The sequence below is a fragment of the Protopterus annectens genome, chromosome 1.part0, assembly GCF_019279795.1.
Source record: "Protopterus annectens isolate FY-2018-M chromosome 1.part0, PAN1.0, whole genome shotgun sequence".
Taxonomy (NCBI): Eukaryota; Metazoa; Chordata; order Ceratodontiformes; family Protopteridae; genus Protopterus; species Protopterus annectens.
The window spans coordinates 935,212,261-935,238,582 of record NC_056725.1 but is presented as its reverse complement, the minus strand read 5'-3'; the positions used below and the strand labels follow the sequence as shown (position 1 = coordinate 935,238,582).

The 26,322-nt window shown below is 42.1% G+C and overlaps 1 protein-coding gene across 17 annotated transcripts in view; it reads left to right on the top strand.

Annotated features, from left to right (window-relative positions):
* The window catches only part of PTPRK (protein tyrosine phosphatase receptor type K), a 3,469,591-nt gene that overhangs the window by 3,316,737 nt on the left and 126,532 nt on the right, over positions 1–26,322 (top strand). For all 17 annotated transcript variants that reach the window (XM_044064217.1, XM_044064183.1, XM_044064208.1 and 14 more), the window contains 2 exons: positions 4,344–4,498; positions 7,247–7,382. In XM_044064217.1, coding sequence (XP_043920152.1) covers positions 4,344–4,498; positions 7,247–7,382 — 291 coding nt within the window. The remainder of the gene's footprint in view (positions 1–4,343; positions 4,499–7,246; positions 7,383–26,322) is intronic.

Below are 26,322 nucleotides of genomic sequence, written 5' to 3'. Positions count from 1 at the left end.
CCCATCATGGGAAACCAGTTCCTGCTAACATTAGGTCCCACTCTACCAGGGCAACAGCTACTTCTACAGCCTTTCTCAGGGGGGTTCCAACCAAGGAGACACCTTTACCAAACACTATCACTTACCTCTTTACTCTAAGACCAGGGCGGGCTTCGCCACTGCAGTTCTGCAGGGCCTTATAGCCTCCACTAACCATCTGTGATACCTCCCCCCTTCCTTAGCTTTGAGATTCAACCCAAGTATGATGACTGCAGCAGGGTAACACGATGAACATAGTACAGTTTTGTACCTACCATAAATGTAGATATTCGAGTGTTCACCCTGCTGCAGTCCAGGTTACCCTCCCTCCATCCCCTCTGATCTACTGGCTAAATCTCCTTAATACCTTTCTGATGTATTTGCTTATAGCTGAAGGGATTTTGTGTTTGTGCAGAGGTTACTCCATTTGGTACTAATTTCTGACCACCTTTTTGGGGGCACCTGACATCTGGGGCAAGAAAAACTGAAGAAAATGGCGTCGGTTGCATTATATATACCCCTGGTGCACTGACGTCAGGGAAGAGGCGATAGCAACCGACGCCGGACCAAGACATTGGAATTCCGGCCGACTGCGGGACCACCTGACGACAGGATAACCCAAGTGTGATGACTGCAGCAGGGTGAACACTCGAACATCTACATTTATGGTAGGTACAAAACTGTACTTTCTCTCACCCAGGAGTGCAGTGTGGTCACTTACATGTTGGAAAAGGGCAGCTGCCTTCATTTTATTTTAAGTGCTGAAGACAGACTACCAAAACTAGTTTAAATATTTCTAAGAACAGCCTGAGCACTTATTATGGGAAAAGTGTTTTGCTATATTGGCAGGCTAGAAGTCTATTGCTGTATTGGCAGGCTTGAAGTGCATTACTGCTCATGCTGGATTTATTTTTATGCAAGACTTTCAGGATTTGTTTTGTTAGCTGTGCACTTGACAGTTAAAATTGTCTATTTTGTTAATGTCTCAGTTTTCACTAATACTTTCAGTGCACCTAGGTTTGTCCCTGTTTTTAGAGCTATACTGGTGTCTTTTGGAGAAAATGCCGTGCATGTCACTCGACAGTTATGTAGTTCTACTTCAGAAAATGTGTAATGCACATTCTGTTGTCACTGCCTTAGGGTAATGGTAACAATATCTTGTAGCACTTTCATGCCAGTATTACTGCAGCCGTTGTATGTAATCTTTTGCAGTTAGTGTGCTATTTGGATTTTACAGTAGGATATTGGGATGTCTTGATGTACGGCTGTTTGGGATATGTGATTTGTTTTTTGGTGGTTAAAGATGTAAGAACTTACATTCTTTGGTCATAACTGTTCACGACATGTCTGAAATGTCACATTCTTGTAAGTACTGCGTGCCATACTTTAACCTTTCAAGGCACGTTTGCCAGGTGCACACCAGGGTGTAGGACAGGGCTAGAACACCTCTGAAGTGGTGCAGGTAGTATTGTCGTGATGTAGTGCATGTATTTCATGGTACAATTTGAAGTGTTTTGCAAGTAGATTAAACTGGGTTTGTTTATCCTTAACATGAATTTTGAGATCAAGAGTGCTTTGATCATACTGAAAATGTCAGTTTGCAATGAATCACTCTCTTCTTTAACAATGGTTAGGTGGTCAAGTGAGCACCAGAGGATTGCAAGTGCCTTCGTCAAAGCAAGGGAGTGAGTATTAGTCATGCAAGCCTTTATAGTTAGCTAAAGGAGAAGAGATGAGCAGGAGAAGGTGCAAAGACTAGAAATTTCCAATGATGTGGGTAGATTGTGGGCTTGGTGCCCCATATCTTAGATGTTCAGGAGATGGTTCTTTTTTTTCTGCAGTATAGCCCCATTTCTTTGTGTTGAGTAACACCACTGTTTTACAAACCTAGGTACAGACTGCCCAGAGTACTTTGAGGAGAGGGGATATGGTTGTAAATGTTATTCCAAAGAAGAGGAGATGTGCAATTTATCAGCCAAGCTAGGCAAGTGCCTTTGACTGGCTTTTGGTAAGTAGGCACGGAGTGAAATATGCTTTCTGCAAGACCTGTAACACAGACTTCACAATCCATCATGGTGGCCAACATGATCTGTAACGACATGCCAACAGTGAGAAACACGGACAGAATTGCAAACATGCTGGAATGACTATGGCAGACTTCTTTGGACGTCAGAGTTTAGCAAGTACAAAGGTGGTTGAGGCAGAGGTTGGGTTTTGTGCCACTCCTTGCTAAACACAACTTATTTGCAGCAGGAGAACACACCCTGAAATTTATGAAGAAATGTGGAGAGGATCAAGATTTTCTCTGGAAAATGACATTTGGAGCAACGAAGGCAGCCTGTATTGTATGGGATGTTCTAGGGCCTCATTACCCCAATGACGCTGCTGCCACCTGCTAGAAGTCACCATTCTGTGTGTATATGGGCTGTAGCACAGATGTGGGTGATGACAAACTGCTGGTGATCCTTGCTGGTTACCTTGATGAAAAGGCAAGCAAAAATGTTATACGGTTCCTTAATATGTCAGAATGTGCGTCAGGAACTGGACAAGCATTGTTTGCTGCTTTAATATCCACTGACACAATTTACCATTCCACTTATCAACATTGTGGCCTTTTCTTCAGACAGTGCTGCTTCAATGATTGAGAAACACAATTCTATGTTATCTCGTTTAAAGGAGGCGAAGCCTACCATTGTAAATGTAGGGTGTCTGTGCCACCTGGCAGATCTATGTAGTAAGGCTGGTGTAAAAGCACTGCAGTCACCAGTTAAAGAACTTATATCTGATGTGTACTGTCATTTCAGTTCCAGTGCACAAAGACAACAAAAATTGCAAGAATTTGCTTTATTCACAGACACTGACCCCCATCAAGATTATTAGACACGTACCTACTAGGTGGCCGAGTTGGGGGAAGATAATTAACAGAACCTTGGCCATGTGGTGAGCTCTGAATTTGTATTTTTTGTCTGTGGAGCCACAGTCTACTAAGGTTGACTTGATCTCTAAACACCTGCAGAGTCATGAACTGCATATGATTTTTATATTTCTTATGTATGCACTGGAACCATTCAGCTTCAGAGCCAAGAAAGTCAGCTTCTGACACTGCATTCCACTGTGCATAGACTCCTGCAGCAGTATGCTGGCAGACTCCTCAGACCTGCAGCTGCTGTCAGACTAATCAAACATGATGATGCTTCGGTGTTGACTGACAAGTACCTCTTTTCTACTAAACATTGAGCTGCGTATTGGCTATGAAGTTAAACAGTACATGAATAGCTAAGAGGAGGATATTGCCGGCACAGTTATCAAATTTAACTTTTATAAAAGCATTCTATGCTGCAGTGCTGTAGAAAATGCTTAAAAAGTTTCCCATGCAGGATCACTTAATGAAAGATGCTGCATTCCTTATTAATCCTGCCAAAAAAATTGGATATTTCTTTAGGATCTGTCAGGGATGTTGGTTTCCGTCTGTGTGTCTGTGAATATGATGCTGAGGCTGAACAATTAACTGATGAGTTTACCCAGTATGAGACTGAGGACACAGGGAACCTGACAGGTCCAGTAGATGGGCCTCACTCATGTGTGTCCAAGTACTGGGGACAATTTCTGAGGGACCTTTGCATTGATAGGAAACTGGCACTCTTTAAGCAGCTGATGATGGCTCTACTTGGCTTGCCACATTCAAGCGCACAAGCTGAAAGTGCATTTAGCATGATGTGGAAAGTAAAGACTGAATTGCGACAGTCTCTCAGTGTAAAAACATTGAACTCATTATTAGCAGTGAAATTGAACAAATAACTAGACTGCTGTGATCTTAAGCTGCCAAAACATGTCTTAGATGCTGCTAAGAAAGCCACAGTAGCATACAATAAGTGTGCATCTGGTTTATCTAATGTATGATGTGTGTGCAAGGACAGCATCCTAACAGGTCTGTTTAGAGGATTTAAATGTAGCAAGAGGATTAATGACAATGTGATTTTATTTTTGATTTGTACATAAGTGCTATTTATCTACTTATGGTGTGGTAATGGTACTGCAGCTTGTAAAATAAAGGTTTTATATCCGATTCAAATGTCCTGTATTGAATTTTACAAATGTTCTAGACCCCATGGCAAAAGCGTGTTTTGTACAGTGCAAAAATAGGGTGTTCCACATTTTGACCGACTGTCGCACATTACTAAGGTTTGTGTTCTGCACTGGTCACTTAAAAGGTTGAGACCTATGGGCAGGAGTATATTTTTTCAAATACTTTAGAATGTTTCCACATGTTGGAGTTTATTTTTTCAGAATAAATAACCTGTTGCTTTTTTTTTTTTTTTTTGTAGAGAGGTTACAGTGAAATCCGGGAAGTCAAGCAATTTCACTTCACTGGCTGGCCTGATCATGGAGTTCCTTATCATGCAACAGGACTTCTGTCATTCATACGACGTGTCAAAATTTCAAACCCTCCCAGTGCTGGCCCCATTGTTGTCCACTGCAGGTGAGCAGAAGGTGTACATGTCATCTGGAAGCCATAGTTTTCAAGTCTGTGTGAAGGATGGAACTGTAGTTGTGCAGCTTAGCTTTCTTGTCTTATCTGCTTGTGTAGTGGTAATGCAGCACTATGTATTCTGTTTTGTATCCATTGCTGCTTGCTTATTGTATGTGACACAGCTAAGGGAGTGAAGTACTAGTTACAGTATATAAACCTTGAAACCTGTAAGTTAGATTTTATGTTGTCGATATTATTCCCTTAAAGTCTGTCCATATGGCTAGTCAGAAATGAATGTGTCTTTCCATTGGTTATTGTACTATTATTTCTGCAGATGCAGGAATTAGTGCACTTAAGCAATTAGTCTGTTAGAAGAGCAGGTAGGGCAGCAGCTTTTAGTACACAGTGTTATCATTTGTTTTTCCCCCGCTTTCAAAATGTGTACTAATTTGCTAGCCATTGTTCTGGAAGCATTGCAGGAGAAGGACTTCTGTATCTTCCCTAAGCTGGACAACTGGATCCAGGTGACTTTGTCAAGAAACCTGTCTGATAGTCTGCAGCTTGATTGCTTCTGTTAAGTGTAGGCTTTGTAGATCTTTCTTACCTGTGAAAAGTCCTCTGTGAACCAGGCCCACTAGATTGCCTTTATTAGAACAAAGTTGGACATAATTGAGGCATGTTCCTGATATCATATCATCAGAGATTCAGGCCCTTGTGTGCAGAGAAGTGTCTTCTTTCACAATGAATAGGTGTCCCATGGCATCATCCTGCCTGGTGTGATAACTGGCCTGAAACTGATTCTTTCCCTCGCTTTTCTGTTCTTGGGGACATAGTCCAGGGAAAATGAGCCTCTCTTACTGTGGATATACACTGTCAGCTGAGATTTTACTTGAAGAAGGAGCAGGGCATCAGCTAAGCAGAACATGTATTCATCTCTGTTGTGTGAGGGAATGGAGGGGTTTGCAATGTCATATTAAACCCCTTTCAGATGGGCTGCCATTTTTGTTGTGTGTTGTCATAGGCTGGTTACTGCTCATTTTAAAATATTGCTGTACCAAAGGTCACCCCTGTGAAATGTGACTGCTTCAGGTTACTGTAACTTGTTAGTGCTGTGACCTGTTGGTCATTAGTTCAGACCTTTACCAGACACTGTTGCTTTGAGTATATTACAAGTTTCAGCCTTATGAACATTCATTATTTTGCTCATGTCCCCATCTCTGACCCCTGGGAGGTTTTTTGGCTCTACAAGAATTCTTGCTAAGAGTCCTACTGGGACAAACTGCTAGTGTCAAGTATAACTGGTATGTGCTCACCTTATTGTTTGAGCATGGTCCTCTGTTATAGTTTTGGCTGCTTTAAGGCCTGCCAGACTTAAAATTGTGTGTGCTTATGCCATTCAGTTTTGTCTGAAAATCCCAAGCATGCAGCACTATACCATAGAGAATTTTATCTCCGAATAATTTCATGTGCTCATGTTTTTTTGCATACTTTAGTTATCCTGCGTAAAGCATAACTGAGTAAAAATAGAGAAGAGATGTGACACCAGTGGGTGGATAGAACCTGAAGGCAAGTAGATGATTTAGATTTTTCTTTTTTGCAATAATAGTTCATCAGCATTAAAAGTATGGTAATGACTGTTGTAGTTTTATGAATATATTAATTTGTTGGTCTGTTGATGAAAGGGAAGGATGTTGTAAAACTCTGAAGACTTCAGAATAGGTGTTTCATATGTGAAAATTCAGTAAAGATGAAGTTAAAAATATATGTTGCTGTCTTTCGGCTTATCTCGGTTAGGGGTCGCCACAGCGGAACTCCGGTCCACTAATGTTTGGTAGTGGATTTTTACGTGCCAAGTTACCAGCCCTGACGCACAACCTTCAACGAAGGCACGCCCATTCACGCATGCCTCCACACAGAAGACTGTCTAGCTGAGAATCGAACGCGACAACATCTTGCTGTGAGGTGACAACGCTACCGCAGCACCACTACCGCAGATAAGTTAAATATATATATATATATATATATATATATATATATATATATATATATATATACACACACATATAAATATATACACATATTTCCATAACTGATTCTGGTTTGTAGTAACCTTGCAATGATATTTAAAACGTTAAGAAATAAATCATGTCCATAAACTAAATGCCCTTAGATCTCTGTCTCTGGTTAATGCTAGTAACTCTTAAATGCAGAGCTGAAAGCTGTAAGAGATGCCCCCCCATGTGCAGCATGGTGATGTATGTGTTCAATAACAGCTACACAAAATGAGCATGCTTCTGTTCTCATTGTGCAGACACCTTTTGCCTGGATTACTGCACTAGTCACAGGTGTAAAAGCTTGAGTCATCACTGCAGACTTTCTCTCATCCCACTATGGCAGAAGTGGTAGTAACTAGTTCTTAACTGGGATGTCATTGCATATGCTTTACCTCTTGTACATTTACATTTCCTTACAAACATGCATGAGAAATTTGTCAGATTATAGAATACAGTAGCACCCTTGAGAGGAAAATGTGCATATTTACATCCTTATGTGCCACCCTTCTTCTGCCTGAAATGCATAACATTGCCCAGAGAACTTGGCTGTAGGTAGCAGAGTTGGACTGCATCTTAATGCTTTTTGTTTTTTTTTTAATATATTTTGTTGCATTTTTTATGTTTGTGTTATGTATGCAGCATAATGAAAGTGTTGTATTCCTCTGTATATGTTATTGAAAGTTTGATGTTTCTTCTTTTTCAGTGCCGGAGCAGGAAGAACTGGCTGTTATATTGTCATTGATATTATGCTGGACATGGCGGACAGAGAGGGTGTTGTAGACATTTACAACTGTGTAAAAGCACTGCGGTCGCGGCGCATTAATATGGTCCAGACTGAGGTCAGTATGTATTCTGATTTATTTTTCTTCTAAGATGGATACTGTTGAAGTTGGTTGATATTAGGTATAGTCAACAGTCACATTGTGCAGAATTTAATGAGACAAAGTTTGTAATTCCTTTATTCTACTTTTCTTCCACTGTTATCAGATTGGCATGTCCATTAGTCTTCCAGGGGAGTGTGGAAGATCAAAAAATCTGTTTAAGAGAGGTTTGTTTGATGAAGTGGAACTGGAGGATAGAGGTTAACAATATTTATTCAGAATGTGCCAAAAATGGATTCTTTGTGGGGTTTAAGTTGAACCTAGTCATCTTCAGTGCAGTTATCATTTGATCTACATAGGTGAAAAGGCAAACTCACCACAGTTGTTACTGGTGGCATTGGCTTCCATTATTTAGAGAGTTGTAAATTACTTTGTGGTAAAGGAGGTAGAGTTTCTGGTTACTTTTTAAAGTTACCTGTCTAGAATGGGCACCACATTTTAAGGTTTTGGTTGAGGACAAGATCCAAAACATTTAACAAAGTCAGAAAGACCTTATTAGAAGATTTGAAGTTAAACTGGAATTGATCATGTTTGAAATATTCAGAACTGAACAGTGTATGTTTGTCTTTTGTTATGATGGAAGGATTTTTACATCTCTGTGAACCTTACGGCTATGTTGTCTAAAGCTTTGTGTCCCTGGTACAGTCACCTTTTGTAAATTCTGAAAGGAGCGGACCAGATATTCAGCAGTTGATAAATTGAATAGCTCATTTAAACCACTGAATCTTATCTTGAACAGGGTGGGATACTGGGAATCTGTCCCTGCAGCCAGCCTCAAAGTGGTGTTCATTTGTGTCTTCCTTGTTGCTGGCTAACCCATGTGACTTGTTTGGGCTTAAACTGAAAAAAAGCTGAGTAAAGCTTCCTTTTTGACCAACTAACGACGGGGCTGAGGGATGGAGTCATTTGTAATATGCCTGTCAGGTGGCAGGCAAAAGTAGGATAGATTGGAATGGACTTCACTCTGGCAATGAAAACTGTCACTTGGGATGTGAAATGCTGCCTTGTTACTGGGAAAGGACTTGTGCAGGAGGGGGAAAACAAAAGTAGTTTTTACTTTTGCAAACGTCATTGCTTCATCCTGGATGTGTGTGAGTTTGTACATCAGCCACTATTTCTAGAGTCATTACAGTTGGAGTCTGTGCCAGAGGGCTGCCTTAATTTAACTGCGACTTGCAGAAAGGAAAAAAAAAACACATTACACATATGAACGTACCAACTTTTCAGAGTATTTTGCTTTGAAGACAACGGGTGTAGTGCCTGCTAGACTACCACCTACTGACTTGGTCATTTTACTTTAAGACTTCAGTGCTTATGAGAATAGTGATGGAGGGACCTGGAGGAGTGTGATTTGAAAGAATGACTTGCCCGATCTGATCTTGAATGAGGAATTATTGGACTTCTCTGCTAGTCATGGGCAGTCCTTAACAGCAGACATATTCAGCTGCAAGGATACTCAGAAGTGTAGGTGGCAACAGAACACCATGGGCCAGAGGTTTATGATCAACATTCTGACCCATTATGTCAGACATGAGACCATATGCATCGGACACTCAAGTCAAAGATGCTATGTTGTCAGCTGACCACTACTTGGTGAGTCACATGGGTGTGTTGTTGGTTGAAAACCCCTTGAAAACCCAAATATATATGGAAGGTGTCCTGGGAATGCCTAGGTGAAATGTTCCTGTGTACTTGGGATGTGAAGTGAGAACCATGGGCCAGAGGTTTGTGATCAACATTCTGGTTCATTTTGTTAGACATGAGACCATATGTTTTGGACATATAAATTAGAGATGCTGAGCTGTCAGCTTGACCACTGTTTGGTGAGTCAGAAGGGTGGGGTGTTGGTTGAAAATAATTTCAGAACCCAAATTTGCATGGAAAGTGTCCTGGTCATGCTTAAGGGGATGTTTTTCTTTGTACTTGGGACATGAAGTACAAGAGGACTGTATTTAAGACCTAAATAGTTCAGGTGGCAGTAAGGAGATGTGGCCACACTGTGATGGCTGTTCATTATAGTAGCTTTTGGACTCACTGTTATGCTTGTCTGATAAGGGAAGCTGTCAGGTTGAAGAAAAGGGTTATGTGCTTCATTCGAATCACTGGTGTAGTAGTACTGACTAATAGTGCAGAAGGCCAGATGTCTTGCCTGACATCTATATCATGGCATCCTTCCTCTTCAAGGCTTAACAATCACCCTGCCCCATGAGATGTTAGTACATTCTAAAAATAAAGCAGGCATCCACCCTCTTTGTAGTAGTCCTTTCTTCCTTCATTATGTCCCATGATGAATGTCTTGCTCATCTTTATTAGTCTCGTATTTTATGCTTGCTTCAAAGCTAGTACAGATACGTACCTTTTTGGGAATTGTTTTTTTATCCTAGTTTAATTATTTCAAATTGTATTGTATACTTGCGGGTTTGGACAACCATTAGGCTTATGGGGTATATCCCTAAGAAACCAATAAATGTGCATGTGATACGCCGATCTTTCCCATTGTCATACGCAATGCGTCTTCTGTCTTGGCAGAACCCTGAAAGGGAATGTCTGTAACGTCTGCCAGGGTTGTATTTGCATTACCTTCAGTATTGTATAGAGATGAAATGGCATCAGGTGTTGACCCATGCTGCTGTTATGTCATATTGTAATTTGTTGCTTGCTGCAGATGCCCCCCTTAGGAAAAGGAAGAAAAGGGCAGTGGGGAGTTGATCATAGATCCAAAAATCCTGCTTCATTTCAAGGGAGCATGGGTTGTTGAGGTGCCTTTTGCAGCTTCCCCCCATTCCGTGTGCCAGAATAATGCAAGGTCTGTGATGTTGCATCATTGGAAGTTGCCATGCCTTCAGACCAAGGCATATCTTCTTGAGCTGATAGCCTACACAAGGACATCAAACCAAACATTCGTATGTGGGTGCTCGAGTCCAGAGTCTTGTTTGTCCTGTTGGAAAGGCTGTGTACTGTAGAGGAGGAATGGTACCATGTCTGTACCAATTAGTGAAGATGTCCATGGTAGGTGGAGGCTGAGGTTTCTTTTCCAGAGACCCACGCCTATGGTTGGCAACTCCATTAAAGAGGGCCCATCAATCCAAGCAAAGGATGCTTGCTCCTCAAAGCTTTCTGCAATTATTTGGGCCTCAAATTACATGAGGACCCTTGCAGTCCCCCTCCTTTGGCGTACCCCAAGAAAGTTTTTTGTGCCTTAGGGGTTGTTTTAGTACTTACAGAACTTGCAGCCAGTTGTAAACAAACCCTAAGTGCCTGGAGTCCCCTTTTTGAAAAGAGAGAGAGAGAGACCCCTGACCATGGAGAGATTTAGATTCCTTAGATAGTGATGAGGGAGACCTGGGCTATGCATGCCAGATGTGTTTTCCTTTAGAGTATGATGCAGAAACTAGAGACATTGTGTGCTCTACTTTTACCACAATGCAGATGTCATTTGGGGCTGCTCTCTGCAAAATGAAGGATTACTTCAGATTGGATGCTAAAGAGGCCTCTGATGCAGAAGTGCTACTTTTACCTACTTGACTTGGATTGCCCCAAACCTTTGATACTACCTCTAGTCATTGGAGGTTTAGAGTATGCCTTCCTGGCTACCTCATAGAAAACAGACTTTTGCCTCTTTGCTCTGAGGAAGTCTGGCAGGCACTGAAGAGTCCAGGAGTCCCACAGATTCTTGTATAAGAAACTGATTTCTAAAGAGAAAATTTTGGAGTATTTGGATAGTATGCCATGAGTTTAGCAATGTTGCTATTAAGCACCTAGTTTGATAACAACACCAGAGCACAAGAACTTTTAGTACAGTGACTTGGGCAGCAGAAAGTTGTTGCCAAACTTAATTATGCCAATATTACAAGAGGAGGCTCAACAACTAGTAGTTTAAGTAGGAGGTCATGGTGTAAAAATGTTGATGTGTAATCAAGCTGCAGGGAAGTCTCCAGAACCAGGTGGTATTCATGTAGAAGTTTTGAATTGAGATGTGAGAAAGTGATAAATATCTGGAAGATTTTGTTAAATAGTATTTTAAAAGGAAGAAAAGCAACAGCATCACGGAAGAAAGCTGTGGTGGCTGTATTACCCAAAGACCCAGCCTCATATAGACAGCTGTCAGTTTAAAGCCATGATTAGAAAGTGTCTGTCTGTGCTAACTAAACTAATGGGAAAGATGTTGCCAAAACTGATAGATGTGTCATTGTAGTTTTGTGGGGGGCAGGGGACATTGGATAACATTAATATAACAATGATGGTAATCTGGAGGTAAGCAGAATGTCAGAAAATACTGCTGCTCTTGGTGGGTTTTGATACAGAGAAAGCATTCAACGGAGTAAGCAGGGATTTTATGAGTAGGGTAATGGAAGAATTTGCATTCCCTGATAGGTTAATTAGGAGGATATAAGAAGGAATGGTGGCAAGAATTAAAGTAGGAGGGTTCATGTCTGATAAGCTGCATTTGAACAGAGGAACCAGGAAGGGGGTGTTCTCTTTTCCCTTTGTTATTTGCTTTATATGTGGAGCCATTAGCAAGGAAAATAAGGGGCTAAGAAATTCAAGGATATAATTAGTGTGGCATTCAAGAAAAAGTGGCTTTATTTGCAGATATTTTGTTTTTGAATAATATAGAAGGGGATGTTTCAGCGTTGCAGGACATTTTGAGACAGCTTCAAGTCTTTTTGGTATATAAAATTAATGAAGATAAAACAGCGGGTATAGCCTTAAATTACTTGGTTTAGTAATACCCATATTCATGGTGGCATGATAAGATGAAGTATTTAGAAGTACTGATTAAAAAGGCTTCTGTTATAGCAGCTAAGGATATGTGGAAATTGACTAAACAAAAATAATACAAAAACTAAGAAACTGGAAGCTCTTGTTTATTGATATGGATAGTTAAGATGTAAGCAGAAAAAAAATGTTTTTAGTCCCTTTAGTTTTACATACAGATCAGACATATTTTTTCAATGAAAGGAGAAAGTGTGGACAGTAGTAAATGAAGAATTGAAGGAATTTGTTTGGGAGGGAAAGAGGGCAAGAGTTAAGTATGATAAAAAGATCCTCACAGTAGAACAAGGTGGTTCAGGATTACCTGATCTGAAGGAACATTTTAGAGATACACAGTTAAGGCTAATGTACACAACACAAGCAGAAGGTTATAATTCAAAGTGGAAAGGGTTGATGATGAAGCAGAGGGTAGCTCAAGAAATGAGGGGAGAGCGGGATTTTGAATTCAGATCCATACAGAGAATAACCAACACCATACTAAGTACTGTATTCATAAAGTTGTAGAAAGTATTCTAAGAGCTAAGCCAAGAAGTGAATGGAGAAAGACAATTTTACCTATAGGGATGACTACCATACCTCTCAATTGTCCATATTTTTGCAGAATGTCCAGATTTTTGCTTCATATTTTTGGTCTGTTCCTCTTACAATTTACAAGTCACTGCCAAGTCATCAAGGACTGATGTCAGAAAATATTGGCAGACATTTGAGTTTCAGAATTCATTTCCTTCAGAAAAGTTATACTAAAGAAAAACCTGCTGGTCGATCAATTTTCTAAGTTTGTAAGAGCAGTATTTAAAAAGTGTCCCTATTTTTGGTCCTTTATCCAGATTTCTTGTGCTAAGTGGTTGAGAGGTATGATGACTACAAGTTGCAGTACAGAAAATAGGCAAAATAGGGTTGGAAGGTACTGTAGAAAACTGACAAAGAACCAAGTTATTGGGAGCAAATAACTAGGGAGAGAAAGGTAATAGAGTGGGATGAGACCAAGAAGATGTTAAGACTGCAGGTTTGAGACTGCTTTCCCTATCAGAGATTTATATCAGAATATAGGCAAAGAGAAAGGGGTAAGGGAGTCCTAAGTGAAAGACCTGCTCTGGTAGACTTTGAGTGTAGAACAGAAGTTGCTGTTAAAAGGGGATCATTAGTAGGACATATAATTATTACATTGTAACTGTAAGAATTAGAGGAGGTTGGAAAAGAGGGAGGAGAGACTGGAAAAGCAATTTAAAGGGAAACAGTGGGAAGACGTATGTATGGCTCCCAGTTATGCAGCAAAGTCCAGAAGCTTTAGGATTTTTGCTTGGAACTGTTTGCATATGAATTTTTATATAACAAGTAGATTTCAACATTTGCTGTTTATCTGAAGAAAATTATTTTTGAGGTGTGATGGGAAAGAAAGGTAACTGGGAACATGTTTTTGTGACTATAATGAGTTGGCATATTAAAAAAATTCTCTGCAGAGTACTCTGTCAGAATTATTGGGGGGGGGGCACTAACTGTAACTAATGAAATTATTCTTTTGGGCTGGACACAGGTTCTGAATTGCTTAAAACATAGCAAGACCTTAAAAGGTTTAATTCTGTTGTCTGCCAAAACAAGAAATTATTAGAAAATGGAAATCAAAATCTAAACCAGCTGTATTTTTAGTATTGACTATTGTAAAATAGATAAAATAATTGGAAGAGGGATCTTTAGAAGAGGAAAGGAGCATGTTACATAGAAATGGAATTTATGGGAGCATGACATAAGAATAATGCTAAGGAGGAGTGAGGTTTAAGGGAAGGAAGGAATTAAGCAATTTATGTAATGCTGGACTGAAAAACAGTTGCTAAGACTAAAGAAAACTTAATGTATAGTGTGTGTAAATTGGAAATCATGTTAATATGGTTTGTTTTCTTTTATATCAATGTTTAATTGCCTATGTATTAAATGATGATTAAATAAAGGTGCTTAAAAAATCCTACTGCTGACTCAACAGTGCTGTCTCTTGATCCAGAAAAGGGTCAGAATTTGGTCCTAGCCCCTTATACCATGTCACCCCTAAGTTCCAGTGACTGAGAAAACTGGCAGGTTTCTCAACAGCTTTAGAAAGAATGCATATACAGCTGCCAACCTGGCCTTCGGGTACTTAATTGCCAGTTGCATATGACCAGATACAGGGCTCCGCTCCTCAGCCAGTTGAGGGGAAAATAGGGGAAGTGTCTAATGATGATCTGAGGGTGTAACTCTTACAATTCACCTAGACTATACTTCATGTGGGTACATACTCCTTTAAATATGGATATGTTGCTATGAAAAAAATATCTAGGGTAGCAGCTGTGGAATTTTTTTATCAGCCGGCTTGCCTGGCTGAGGCTTCAACCCCTACCATATGATGTCAGGGTTCCACTTCTAAATACCTCACTAGTCAAGGAACTACTGTTTGGACCCCCTACAGCAGAAACATTCAAAAAGGACTGGATTTTCACCTCCCCATCTCAAGATTTGACAGAAGTTATCCTGCTAAGAGTTGGCCCTGCTATTACTGATGGGGTAGAGGTAAACAGTTGAAAGGTAAAGGTTAGTTCAAAAAAAGTGAAAGGGTGTCCAGAAGAGAAGATCTGAAGGCTGTCAGGACCACAAACCAAGAAACCATGACTACCATAAGCATTGCTGTTCCCTTAACTCAATCCAGATCCCTTTCCAAGCACTACCAATATCTTCCCATTCCCCCCAAATAGGATGGGTGCCCCACTTCTCAGGAAACTGGGAAAATATCTTCAAAGACAGTTAGATGCTGTATGTGACTTTCCAGGGGTGTAGACTTCAAATTCAAGTAAAATCAAAAATGGCATACATTCTTGCAGTGCCAAGTGACTAAAACGATGTTGTACTTCTACACTTACAGGATCTTATTCAGTAAGGTGTATTAGAGCCAGTGTTAAAGGAGCACCAAAACAAAGATTTCTGCTCAAGACTTTTTCTCATGCCCAAGAAGGAAGGACCCTATACACCAATTGTGGACCTTTCAAGGTTGAATACCTTCTTAAGGGTCCTAAAATTCAAAGTGTTAACACTGCCGACCTTTTTATGACTTTTGTTTCCTCAAGCTCTGATGATCAGTGTACACGTTCTGAGCAATATAGACTACAGATTCTTTCTCAGATTTGAGGCAAGGGGGACTCCATTACTGTTTATTTCCTCTCCTTTTGGCTTGGCTACTGCTTACATATTGTGTATAAAGTACTCGGCTATTCATATCTGCCCTACCCTAGGCAACTGTCTAAGAATCAGTCTCAGGAGGAAGTGGAAATGGCTTTACAGTTCACTTTGAACTGCTTCCAGATCTAGGGAATTTCCTTTTAATCTTCCCAAATCAGTGCTTAACTTAATCAAGTAGAGTGAATTCCTGGGACCCCATGGACTCCTGCAAAAAGTTGGCCTTCCCCTCTCAGGACAAGCCATAGTTCTTGTAGGTCACATTGAAGATATTTCCTTGAAAAGTTGAGTTACAGACAGGAAAATCTTGATGGCATTAAGTGATATGGCCTTCGAAGTTCTACTAGTGTCCTTGGTTGTATGTGAGGAAGCTCCAGTGGCATCTGAAGCACCTAATATGGGCACAGCCAGTCTTTGATGGAGATGATCCCATTCCTTCTGCACATTAAGCAGGAATTTGAGTGATGGTTCACTGAAGTTAGACTTATTTAAGGGGTGTTATTCAAGCAGGCTACTCTCAACCCAGACCCTGGTTACGGATGCTTCAGACTTGGCTTGAGGAGCCCATTCATGAATACTTAAGATCTGGTGCAGATGGGACTCCTCCCAGAGGAAAATGCAAATCGATATAAGGAGAACATTGCTCCATGGTGCAGAGGGGCAAAGTCCTGACTGCAGTCCAGATGAAAATTTGGGAGCTGGAGAAGCTGGGTGAGGGTTGAGGGGTAGGAGTGAGTAGTTTGTGTCAGCTCACCTGTTTCAGGCTGGGGGACTTGGAAACAGGGTGTTTGCCTGGGCACATCTCTACAGGTGAACCAGTGGTAGAAACAAGGATCATGCAAGTGTGTTTATAAGGCGGCAGAGTTTTGGTTAAGTCGCATGCTGAGGTGTGGACTGTTACATCACAAAAGCCCCCCTCCCACTGGATGATGTGATCATATGCAGGGAGGGAATTGTGAGTAGGGCATTCTCAGTAAATTTTCTGATAGCTCTTAGGATGATGACCTCACTGTATGGGGTCTGTGTCAGATGATTGACTTCTGAAACTCAAAAAAAAATATCGGTGAGACCATATGATCGAGTTTCTGAAAACTCAAACATCCAAAAAAAAATCTACCTTTTTTGCGTTTTTTTGCAGGGGAGTAAGCACCCCTGCACCCAACACCTCCTGCAAATTATATATACCAACTGCGAGATCGCACTACAGTGAGGAAAAGGGTAGATTTCCTGATCCTGACTGTACTACAATCTCCATTCAAAAGCATCAAGTTTTCAAAAACTCAGTCATATGGTCTCAACCATATGGAGTTTGAGTTTCTGAAAACTCGATCATCTGATAGGGACCCATGGTATGGAGTCTGCCAATTAAAAAAAAATGGAAGGAAACTCTTGGTAGTGCCAGACCATATTTTGTGCATGGGAACTTGCTGTACATTAACATTTTGATCTGCCCTGGTATGCAGTTAGCAATTAGTACAGTTGAAGTGAAGTGCAGAATTTAATTCCCATACCTGTCAGACTTCCGAATCAGCAAGAATTTGCAAGTTTTAAGAGTGGCTAGAGCTAACAGGGAAAACCTTTCCATGACAAGTAGCATTAGAAATGAGAAAGTACAGGTTAATTAGCACTGACGATTTTTTGAGAATGGCTTGTGTTTTATCAGTATTAGAATGGTTGTCCTGCCAGTGAAGGCCGAAGAATGTGACCTTGTCTAGACAGTGGAATAATGGTTGACTGAAAAATAATCAGATGAGTCCATCTAAAGAGGATCTAGTAAGCAGTTGTAGACTCTGTTGATGCTTTTTAAGATTTCCCTAGAGCTATCTTGGTCTTTTTTAGGTGCTTTTCAGCAGATAAACCAGCTGTTAGCTGCTGCATGAAAAGCACAGTGAGATGTAATGGTGCAGGGGTGTTTCAATTCCCCCTTTTCAAGCTGTCTCCTGTGCACTAGTGTTTGAGACTGTGAATGCTGGTTTGTGAGCATTAAGCATTTTTTAACCTTTTTTTTCTGTTTTATTAGATTCTTTTTTTTATCTGTAGCCTAAAGATTGCTTACACTGTAAAGTTATGGATATTTCCGTATTGGAAGATGCAAGAAAATTAGTTGTTATAGCAGTGGTAGATTTTATGCTCACAAAACTAAGGTAAAGGTTGAGGCATAGTAGTAAGCCTGTGACCGTTTAAAACTTACTCTTATTTTTGTCTTTAAAATGTAATCATGGTTATTAACACATGGGCAACACTGTTATTTATTGTGTTTTTTTTTTTGCTTTTGCTCATTTTCTGTTGTGAGCACGCAGCCTTGCTTCCATGGTAGACCCATTCTTTCTCTTCCCATCTCAAGCATCTGGATATGCTGGGACAGGAAAGGAAAAATCTGGGGAACTCTGTCTTTGTCCTGTGAGAGGCTAAGAGATTTTTTTGTATTCCACCAACCTTTGCTGGGACCCAGTACATTGACTAGTAGTGTAGGTACATGCTTCCCCTGTGCTGGAACCCTTGGACAACTTGGATGCTCTTGACCTCCTGAGTTCATATACAATTTCAGCACAATTCTGCACCTTTTCTCAAAGGGTGCCTTTCACAGTAGGATGAGACTAATGCTCTCCACCCAAGAAAGGATGACCTGACATATGTTGCTCACTCCCACCCTTCCCAGGGCAGGTTCTCAGTGACTCGACTGCAAAATGAACCCAAGACATCTGGGGGTGCAGTCAAAGCTTTATTCCCTGTGCTCTACATAGCTGGCTTTCCTGGTTTATTTATTTATTTTCTATGTTCTTTTCATCCTGTTGCATGCCAAGCATGAATCCTTCCCATACTGGACTTGAGCCCAGTCATTCTGTCTTCGTGGAAGCCAACCAAGGAAGAAAGAACTGTCTGGAGAGCCAGTTATTCAGGTAGCTATGCCCCTTATTTGGCATTTCATCCATGATTGTGTTTATGATGGCCTTAAACCTGTCCCTGGACAGAAGAATAATCTACTTCATTAGGGAGGCCCACAGTTCATTTATCATGCAGCTTCATGCCTCCTTGCACTTGTGGTGGTGTGGCGAGCAAAACAACCCCTCACCCCCAAGTCACACATCTGCATTCTCTCCTCCTGCAAGGGTACATGTCAGCATATAGCTGGCATCCATTTGCCTAATTCCCCAGGATGGCCAAATGCATTCTGCTGTGCCAGATTTTCTTTGTGTTTCACTGTTGCAGTCATCACACTTGGGTTATCTGCCTGCAAGTAGCCCTCAGTCGGCCCGAATACCAAAGACTTAATATTTCTGAGTCGGATGCTGTCGTTTCTTCCCTGACGTCAGGGGGTATAAAAACAGGCAGCCGATGCCATTACGTTAGTCTTTCTTGCGAGGGGCCTGAAGCAGAAGCAGTTCGCAAGTGCCGGTTGGACCCTACCTGAATTTTCATTTACGAATTAAATAATCCTGAAGTCTTCTAAAGCTGAGTACCCTGTTGGGGATCCTTTTTTCTTGCTCTAACCGATGTCAAAAAAAGTTAACAATTGTCTTGCCTGTGGAAAGCAAATACCTCACAGAGATTTTCATTCTTACTGCATCACCTGTTTAGGCCCAGACCACGACGTCCCTCGCTGTCGGTTTTGTGCCTTAACGCCAGAACCATTTGTCGTCGGGCTATCTTTGTTGCTAAATTCTTTCGCTCTCGATCTCCATATTCTGAAATGGCTTTGGTAAGCCATCCAACTACCGATCTTCCGAAAAAATGTAAGGATAAAGTCAGAGACAGACCGCATAGGTCCAACACTGCCGACTATGCTTCCGTTAAGCTAGTCGCCAGTCTGCCGGTACTCAGTGAGGCACCATTGCAGTCCCTGATGCCTGCTTCTATGGATTCATAGGCCTCTGCTGAGACCCATTTGGAGTCCGGTATGCAGCGAGATGCTTCTTCGACTATGGAACCTGTGAATGTCTCTACCTTAGATGGGTCTGGAGCTGCTTCTGAGGGAGTTTTCTGTCCTACCAATATTCGAATCAAACAGACAACTTATTTTTTAACCAAATCTACCGAGTTTCTTAGGCTCAGAGTATGCACTACACCTAGAAAACCAACAACCAAAGCACATGCTCAGGCACCCATGCCACAAAAACAAATGCTTAGAATGGCTGAAGACCTCATAACGCTGATTAGGGGAAATCACCCTTCCCCTGCAAAGAGACAAAGTATCCAGTCCACTTCAGCATCTACAGACCAGGAGTCTGACAACTCTGACATTTCTGATTATGAAGACATGCTCTTATCTGCCTATGAGGATTCAGATGCAGAGGAATCCATTCCCTCTGCCTCCCCTCCAGAGGATTTTTCTTTTGGTGAAGCCTTGCATACTTTAAGAGAGCATTTCCATTTGGAATGCCAAGACTATCCTCATTCCAAAAAGCGACTCAAAGAATTTTTACAGTTGCCTCAGCACAGGCCTTTAGCTATACCCCCTGTCCTGGATATTGTGGATGATGTTTTCCTGGAATCCGATCCTACTCCTGACACCTTACCTTCTGCCCCTAGGAAACCAGACATGTACTACAGAGTACCTGATACTCACAAGTTTCTTTTCAAGAATCCTACTGCTGACCCAGAGATCATTTTCCAGGGGTCTAAAGGTATCAAGGCCACTGCAGCCAAGAATCCCACCCCTTCTGACAGGGAATCCAGAGCTCTGGACAGATGGGGTAAGAAGGTATATACCTCTGCAACTCTTGCTATTAGGGCATTGGATTGCCAGTTTCACATGCTGAAGTACCAGCAACATATTATAGAACTCATTAAACAGAAAGTGGTAACTTTTCCAGACTGTGCAGAAAATAAAGATTTGCAGGAGCTTATGCACATTGCAAGCCAAGTCAGTAAGCATACCTTGCAGTGTGGCTTTGATGCCGTAGTAGCATCTTGCAGGGCAGCAGTCACTGGTTCTGTACTGAAAAGACATGCTTGTCTGAATGAGCAGACCTTGCTAGACCATGTCAAATGAAAATTACTAGACGCTCCTTTGAATAAGGACTACTTGTTTGGCACCAAAGCAGAAGAGGTTCTTAAAAAGATGGAAGAAAAAAATAAATCTATGCAGACTGTTAAAGAACTCTTACAAGTGCAACCCTCTAGATTCAGTAGGCATTGCCCTTCAAAACACTCCTTTCCAGGCCCCCTCCAGGCCTTCTCAATCCAGACCTCGGGGGAACAGACCAACCAGACTACAGTCTCAGGGTATGCAGAGATCTAAGCAATGGAGTGCCCCCACTCCTAAAGGAGGGAGTGGTAAGCCACCTCCTTACAGAAAAAGCTTACAATGACTTCTTCACTCCAATTCCCAGCCCTGCCCAATTGCTCATGCCTCTAGAAGGAAAACTTGCCCTCCATGCAAAAAACTGGATGTCCATCACTCAGGACCGATGGATTCTCAACATTGTATCCCAGGGGTACAAATTTTATTTCCATTCACTGCCAACCCCAAGCAGGTTCCCTAACCTTCCTCCAAACCAATGGGCAGAGGCACAAAACCAAGTACTTTCCCTGCTCAATATCAGAGCTATTCAGCCTGTTCCAGCAGAACAGAGGGGTCAAGGATTCAACTCCAGACTCTTCCTGGTACCCAGGAAAGAGGGCTCTTGGCACCCAATCCTGGATCTTTCAATTTTCAACACCTTCCTGGTGGTACCGAAATTCAGTATGCTTACCCTGCTACAGCTTCTTCCTATGCTAGCCAAGGATTCCTGGTTAGTCACCCTAGACTGAAAAGAAGAAGCCTATCTGCACATCCTCATAAGGGAATCATGCAGAAAGTATCTACATTTCAGGGCAGGTTCTGTGCATTATCAGTTCTCTGCACTTCCCTTTGGCTTATCTACGGTGCCCAAGGTATTCACAAACTGCCTGACTCCGGCCATTGCATACTGCAGGCAGAGAAATATCCAAATTTACCCGTACTTGGACTGCCTGATTCAGGTGGACAGTCAGGAGTTGCTGCTGCAGCACCTGACATTTGTAAAAAATTTTCTAACTTCGTTGGGGTACACCATCAATGAAAAGAAATCAAAACTGGTACCCAGTCAAAAAATTGTATTCCTGGGAGAAAGCTTGGACACAACTTCCCAGATGGCATTCCTCACTTCAGAAAAGCAAGTCTATCTGACAGACTACTTCAAACAAATGGCTATCTGCAAGAAAAATACTGGAAGCCCTAGGGTTCATGGCCTCATTTATAATGTTGATTCCATATGCAAGACTGCATATGAGGAAACTTCAGTGGTACTTAAAAAGTCTTTGGTGCCAACATTCTCAGGACCTGGAAACATTCATTCCTATCATACCCTGTCTAAGGACAGAGTTCCTTTGGTGGGCAGAAACATGCAACCACAACAAGGGACTGCCATTTACTCAACCCCATGCTGCCCAGACCCTAACCACATATATATCAGACTATGCCTAGGGGGCTCACATGGCTGGCAAATGTATTCATGGCCACTGGAGCCCAAATCAAATCCAGCTGCACATCAACCAAAAAGAGATGCTAGCTGTACAGAATGCCCTGACAGCTTTCAGATCCCTACTCTTTCCAGGACAACTGCTAATAAAAACAGACACCACTAGTAATGTGGTACATCAACAAGCAGAGGTAAACCCATTCATACCCTCTCTGCAGGTTAGCCATGGCCCTGTGGAACATGGCCTTGGACATCCAAGTACAGCTACAAGATCAATTCCTGCCAGGCAAAGAAAACTCACTGGCAGACGACTTAAGTAGAAATCTCCTAGACCCACATGAATGGAAATTGGAGCCCAGGACCTTCAACCTTCTGATTCAGAAATGGGGGAACTCAGAGTTGGATCTCTTTCACTCCCCCCTACAACTACCAGCTCAGCAAATTCTGCACCAGGAATCCTCACAGCAGGGCCTGGAAAGTAAGATGCCCTATCCGTTCAATGGGAAAAGTTGTCAATCTATGCCTTTCCCCCTGTGCACCTTCTCTCAAGAGTACTACTCAGAATAAAACAAGACAGGCCAAGGACAATTCTGATTGCCCCGGACTGACCACACCAGCACTGGTACCCACTCCGCAGCCTGACAACGGTGCCACCCTGGCAACTACATCAGTCTGCAACCCTGCTCTCTTAGCAGTAGGACCAGATTTTGCATCTGCAACTGCAAACTCTTAAATCTTGCAGCCTGGCTTATTCCTTGAATTCCCCACCAGCAACCCTAAGCAAACAGGTGATGGACATCATTCTTGAAGCCAGAAGACCCAGTACAAGGAAATCCTATGCTGACAAGTGGAAAAGGTATTGTTCCTGGATTCAGTCTAAAGGAGAGGATGAAGCACTGCCCTCTTTACCTCAAATCCTGGATTACCTAGCAGAACTTCTCCACAGAGGTCCATCTTTCTCCTCCATTAAGACCCATGCCTCTGCAGTCTCAGCTGATTAAAATACTGATCCCAGTCTATTCTCTCACCCTCTCATCAAGCAGTTCCTGAGAGGGGCATACAACTTAAGGCCACCAAGGAGAGTGCTCACCCCTGCCTGAGACCTTAACTTTGTATTGGAAAGGCTCACGCTTCCACCTTTTGAACCTGCTACTTCAGCAGAGTTAAAATTCCTCTCTTGGAAAACAGCCTTGCTTCTAGCCATCACTTCAGCTAGAAGAGTGTCTGAGTTACAAACACTGATGGCTGTGGAACCCTTCATTATTTTCCATGCAGACAGGGTTTTCCTCAGGACTAACCCTTCCTTTATGCCTAAAGTGATGTCCAGTGTAGCTCTCAACCAATCCATCCATTTGCCAACCTTCTTTGCTAATCCTCAAAATAAAGGGAAAGGCTCCTGCACTCCTTGGATGTGCACAGACAGCTCAGGTTCTACCTTGATAGGACTAAACCTTTCAGAAAAATCTAACCAGCTGCTAGTCAGCTTTGCAACAGGGGCAGAGGGCAAGGCCATTTTAAAACAAACCATTTCCAAATGGATAGCACACTGCATCCAATTCTGCTACAAGCACCATGGAAAACCAACCCCTCAGGGGGGTCAGAACACATTCTAGTAGGGCTACATCTACCTCTGCAGCATTTCTCAAGGGAGTCCCTACCAGGGACGTACTGGACACCTTCGCTAAGCATTACCACTTGTTTATCTTTTTCAAATCCAGGGCAGGATTTGCTACAGCAGTCTTGCAAGGCCTACTAGCCAGCCCCAACTCTTATTGACTGCCTCCACCCTTCCTCAGCTTTGGGAATCAACCCAATTGTGATGACTGCAACAGTGAAACACGAAGAACATAGTACAGTTGTGTACACTTACCATAAATGTAGATGTTCGAGTGTTTTCACTGTTGCAGTCCTGGTTTCCCTCCCTCCAGCCCCCTAGTTTTCTCTATCTCTTTTTTTCTACTCTCTATGGCTATTCCTACTGGTATTGGTATTTACTTTGTACTGGTTGTGTTTTCCCCACCATATCCTAGTTTCCTGTTTGGGGGCTCCTGACATTTGGGGCAAGAAAAACTGATGTAATGGCTTCGGCTGCCTGTTTTTATACCCCTGACAACCTGACCTCATGGAAGAAGTGACAGCATCTGACACAGAAATATTAAGTCTCTGGTATTTGGGCTGACTGAGGACTACCTGCAGGCAGATAACCCAAGTGTGATGACTGCAACAGTGAATACACTCGAACATCTACATTTATGGTAAGGTCTACACAACTGTACTTTCCATATATTCCTAATTATTTTGTCTTTAACATTAGTGTAATTGGCACTAATAATAATTGGTGGTGGCTGCAGCAAGGGAGGTTTCATTTGTATATTTCAGGCATAGCAGAAAAGCTAAATAAACTGGGAGTAAAAAACTGTCGCCTAGTGGTATTCCAGCTGGCTCACATATAGGATGCAGGAAATTAAAGCAGGGGCAGTTACTTGCTCAAAGATACCAGTCACCAGAGCAGTTCCCCAGGGTTCTGTGCTGGGACCTCTACTGTTTGGCATCTACTTTTCTGAAGTAAAAGCCAGAACCAAAAGACACACTGGCTGACTAAGTTTTCAGATGACTGGAAGCAAGGAACAGTCATTGATTCCCTAAATGACTTGGCCATCCTGAAAGGAGGGTTTATCCCAAAGAAGTAACTTGAGCCAAGTTAAGGACTGAAACTAAGTGCCAAAAAGTGCATTATTGCATCTTTTGGGAAGTCATCTAACCCAAGGACTGCCACATTAACAGTATGGCCCCTAGCGCAGCATCGGGCAGCAGCGGTTAATCGGGTTTAAACTATTCCCGGCTCCACAAAGTCTGCTCTTCACTTTTTTCCCTTAGAACTGCTCTAGTCTCTCAAATTAAACACCCTATACTCAATCTAAGGCCCAGCACTTGCACAAAAAGCAATTTTACTATTTAGCACTAATAAACTAAAAGCACTACATCCTCATAGACTCTTTACGGTCACCTCGTCCCCCATTGGTCCTTTTAATTCAGTGAAAAGAGATCCCTATATTACTCTAGCATGTCCAAAGGTCAGTTAATGGTTTCCTGTCCAGTCCAGCTGGTAAATCTGGGAATCCTGAGGCAATATTACAACTGCCTCATGTACACGGACAACCCTCTCCTCCTCCAAACAGGCTCAAATATATGTGAGAGGTGCAATTTTATAGCCAAACTGGAGGCTGAACTCTCGCAACTCAGAACTGGTGTAACCAGTCAGGAGGAGAAGGTAACCTCACACAACACAAATCCAGTCTCACATAGTCCTACAACATCAGCAAACCAAACACATAAACACACAAAAACATACTCGGAGGCTCTAAATAAAAATCTGCCAAAGCAGCAGAGACCTCCAAAGCAGACATCCAAGCAATCGCTACAACAGAACAACTCACGTGCAACACATAGTTCACAAAGTCAGTGTGCCAAGCAATCACAGCCCTTAAGGCTAAAAAACACACCTGATACACTCGTAATAGGTGATTCTATAGTCAGACACACTGATGTCCCGCTCACCAGGCTGAACAAAGAGAAGGTCACAGTGAACTGCCTGTCGGGCGCTAGGATCCGCCACATAACGCAAGCACTCAGGTCACTCCAAAGTAAGTACAAATATGACTCAGTCATAGTACATGCTGGTGTGAATGACCTGAGACGTACCTCCCTCAACTACATAAAAAGAGACATAGAGGAACACTCTGATCAAGTAGCCCAGGCCGGTATGACCTTGACCTTTAGTAGCATACTACCCTCACCTAGAATGATGCCACAGTACAAAGACAAAATGATTGATTTTAACAATTGGCTAAAATTTTGGTGTCATTCAAAGGGGATCCAGTGTCTGTCAGCCTGGGATGACATGCTCGACAAGCCACGTTGCTTCACTAGGGATGGCTTGCACCTGTCACCCCTGGGTTCTCTGATATTGGCAAAGGCTCTTGCCACCCCCATAGTGCCTTGTTTAGGCAAGGCCCAAAAGACAGTCCCACCTCCATAAACAGCACAATGAACAAAAAAACTAAGGGTAATGCTGCTAAACGCCAGAAGTCTAAACCTCAAGATGCATGCACTCGAAGCTCTCCTCAGCATGGAGAACATCGACATATATGCAGTGACAGAAACCTGGTTCAAGGCTCCAGAGAGCACCCCAGCACTACCAGGTTATACCTCATGCCATGCATTTCGGCCCCAGAACTCGGACCGAACCACAAAAGGAGGGGGAGTATCCATTTTTATCAAGGATACTCACACCTCCAGGTTAGTGGCGTTGCACGAAGCATCAGAGACCATCCATGTGCAACTAACAGTGGGCAAAACTGCGTTTCAGTTTATAGCATGCTACAGACCACCCTCTCAAAATCAGGAAGCCCACTCAACTTTTCTGAAAACATTGGAGAACATGAAGATCTCTCCAAACACCATCATATTGGGTGATTTCA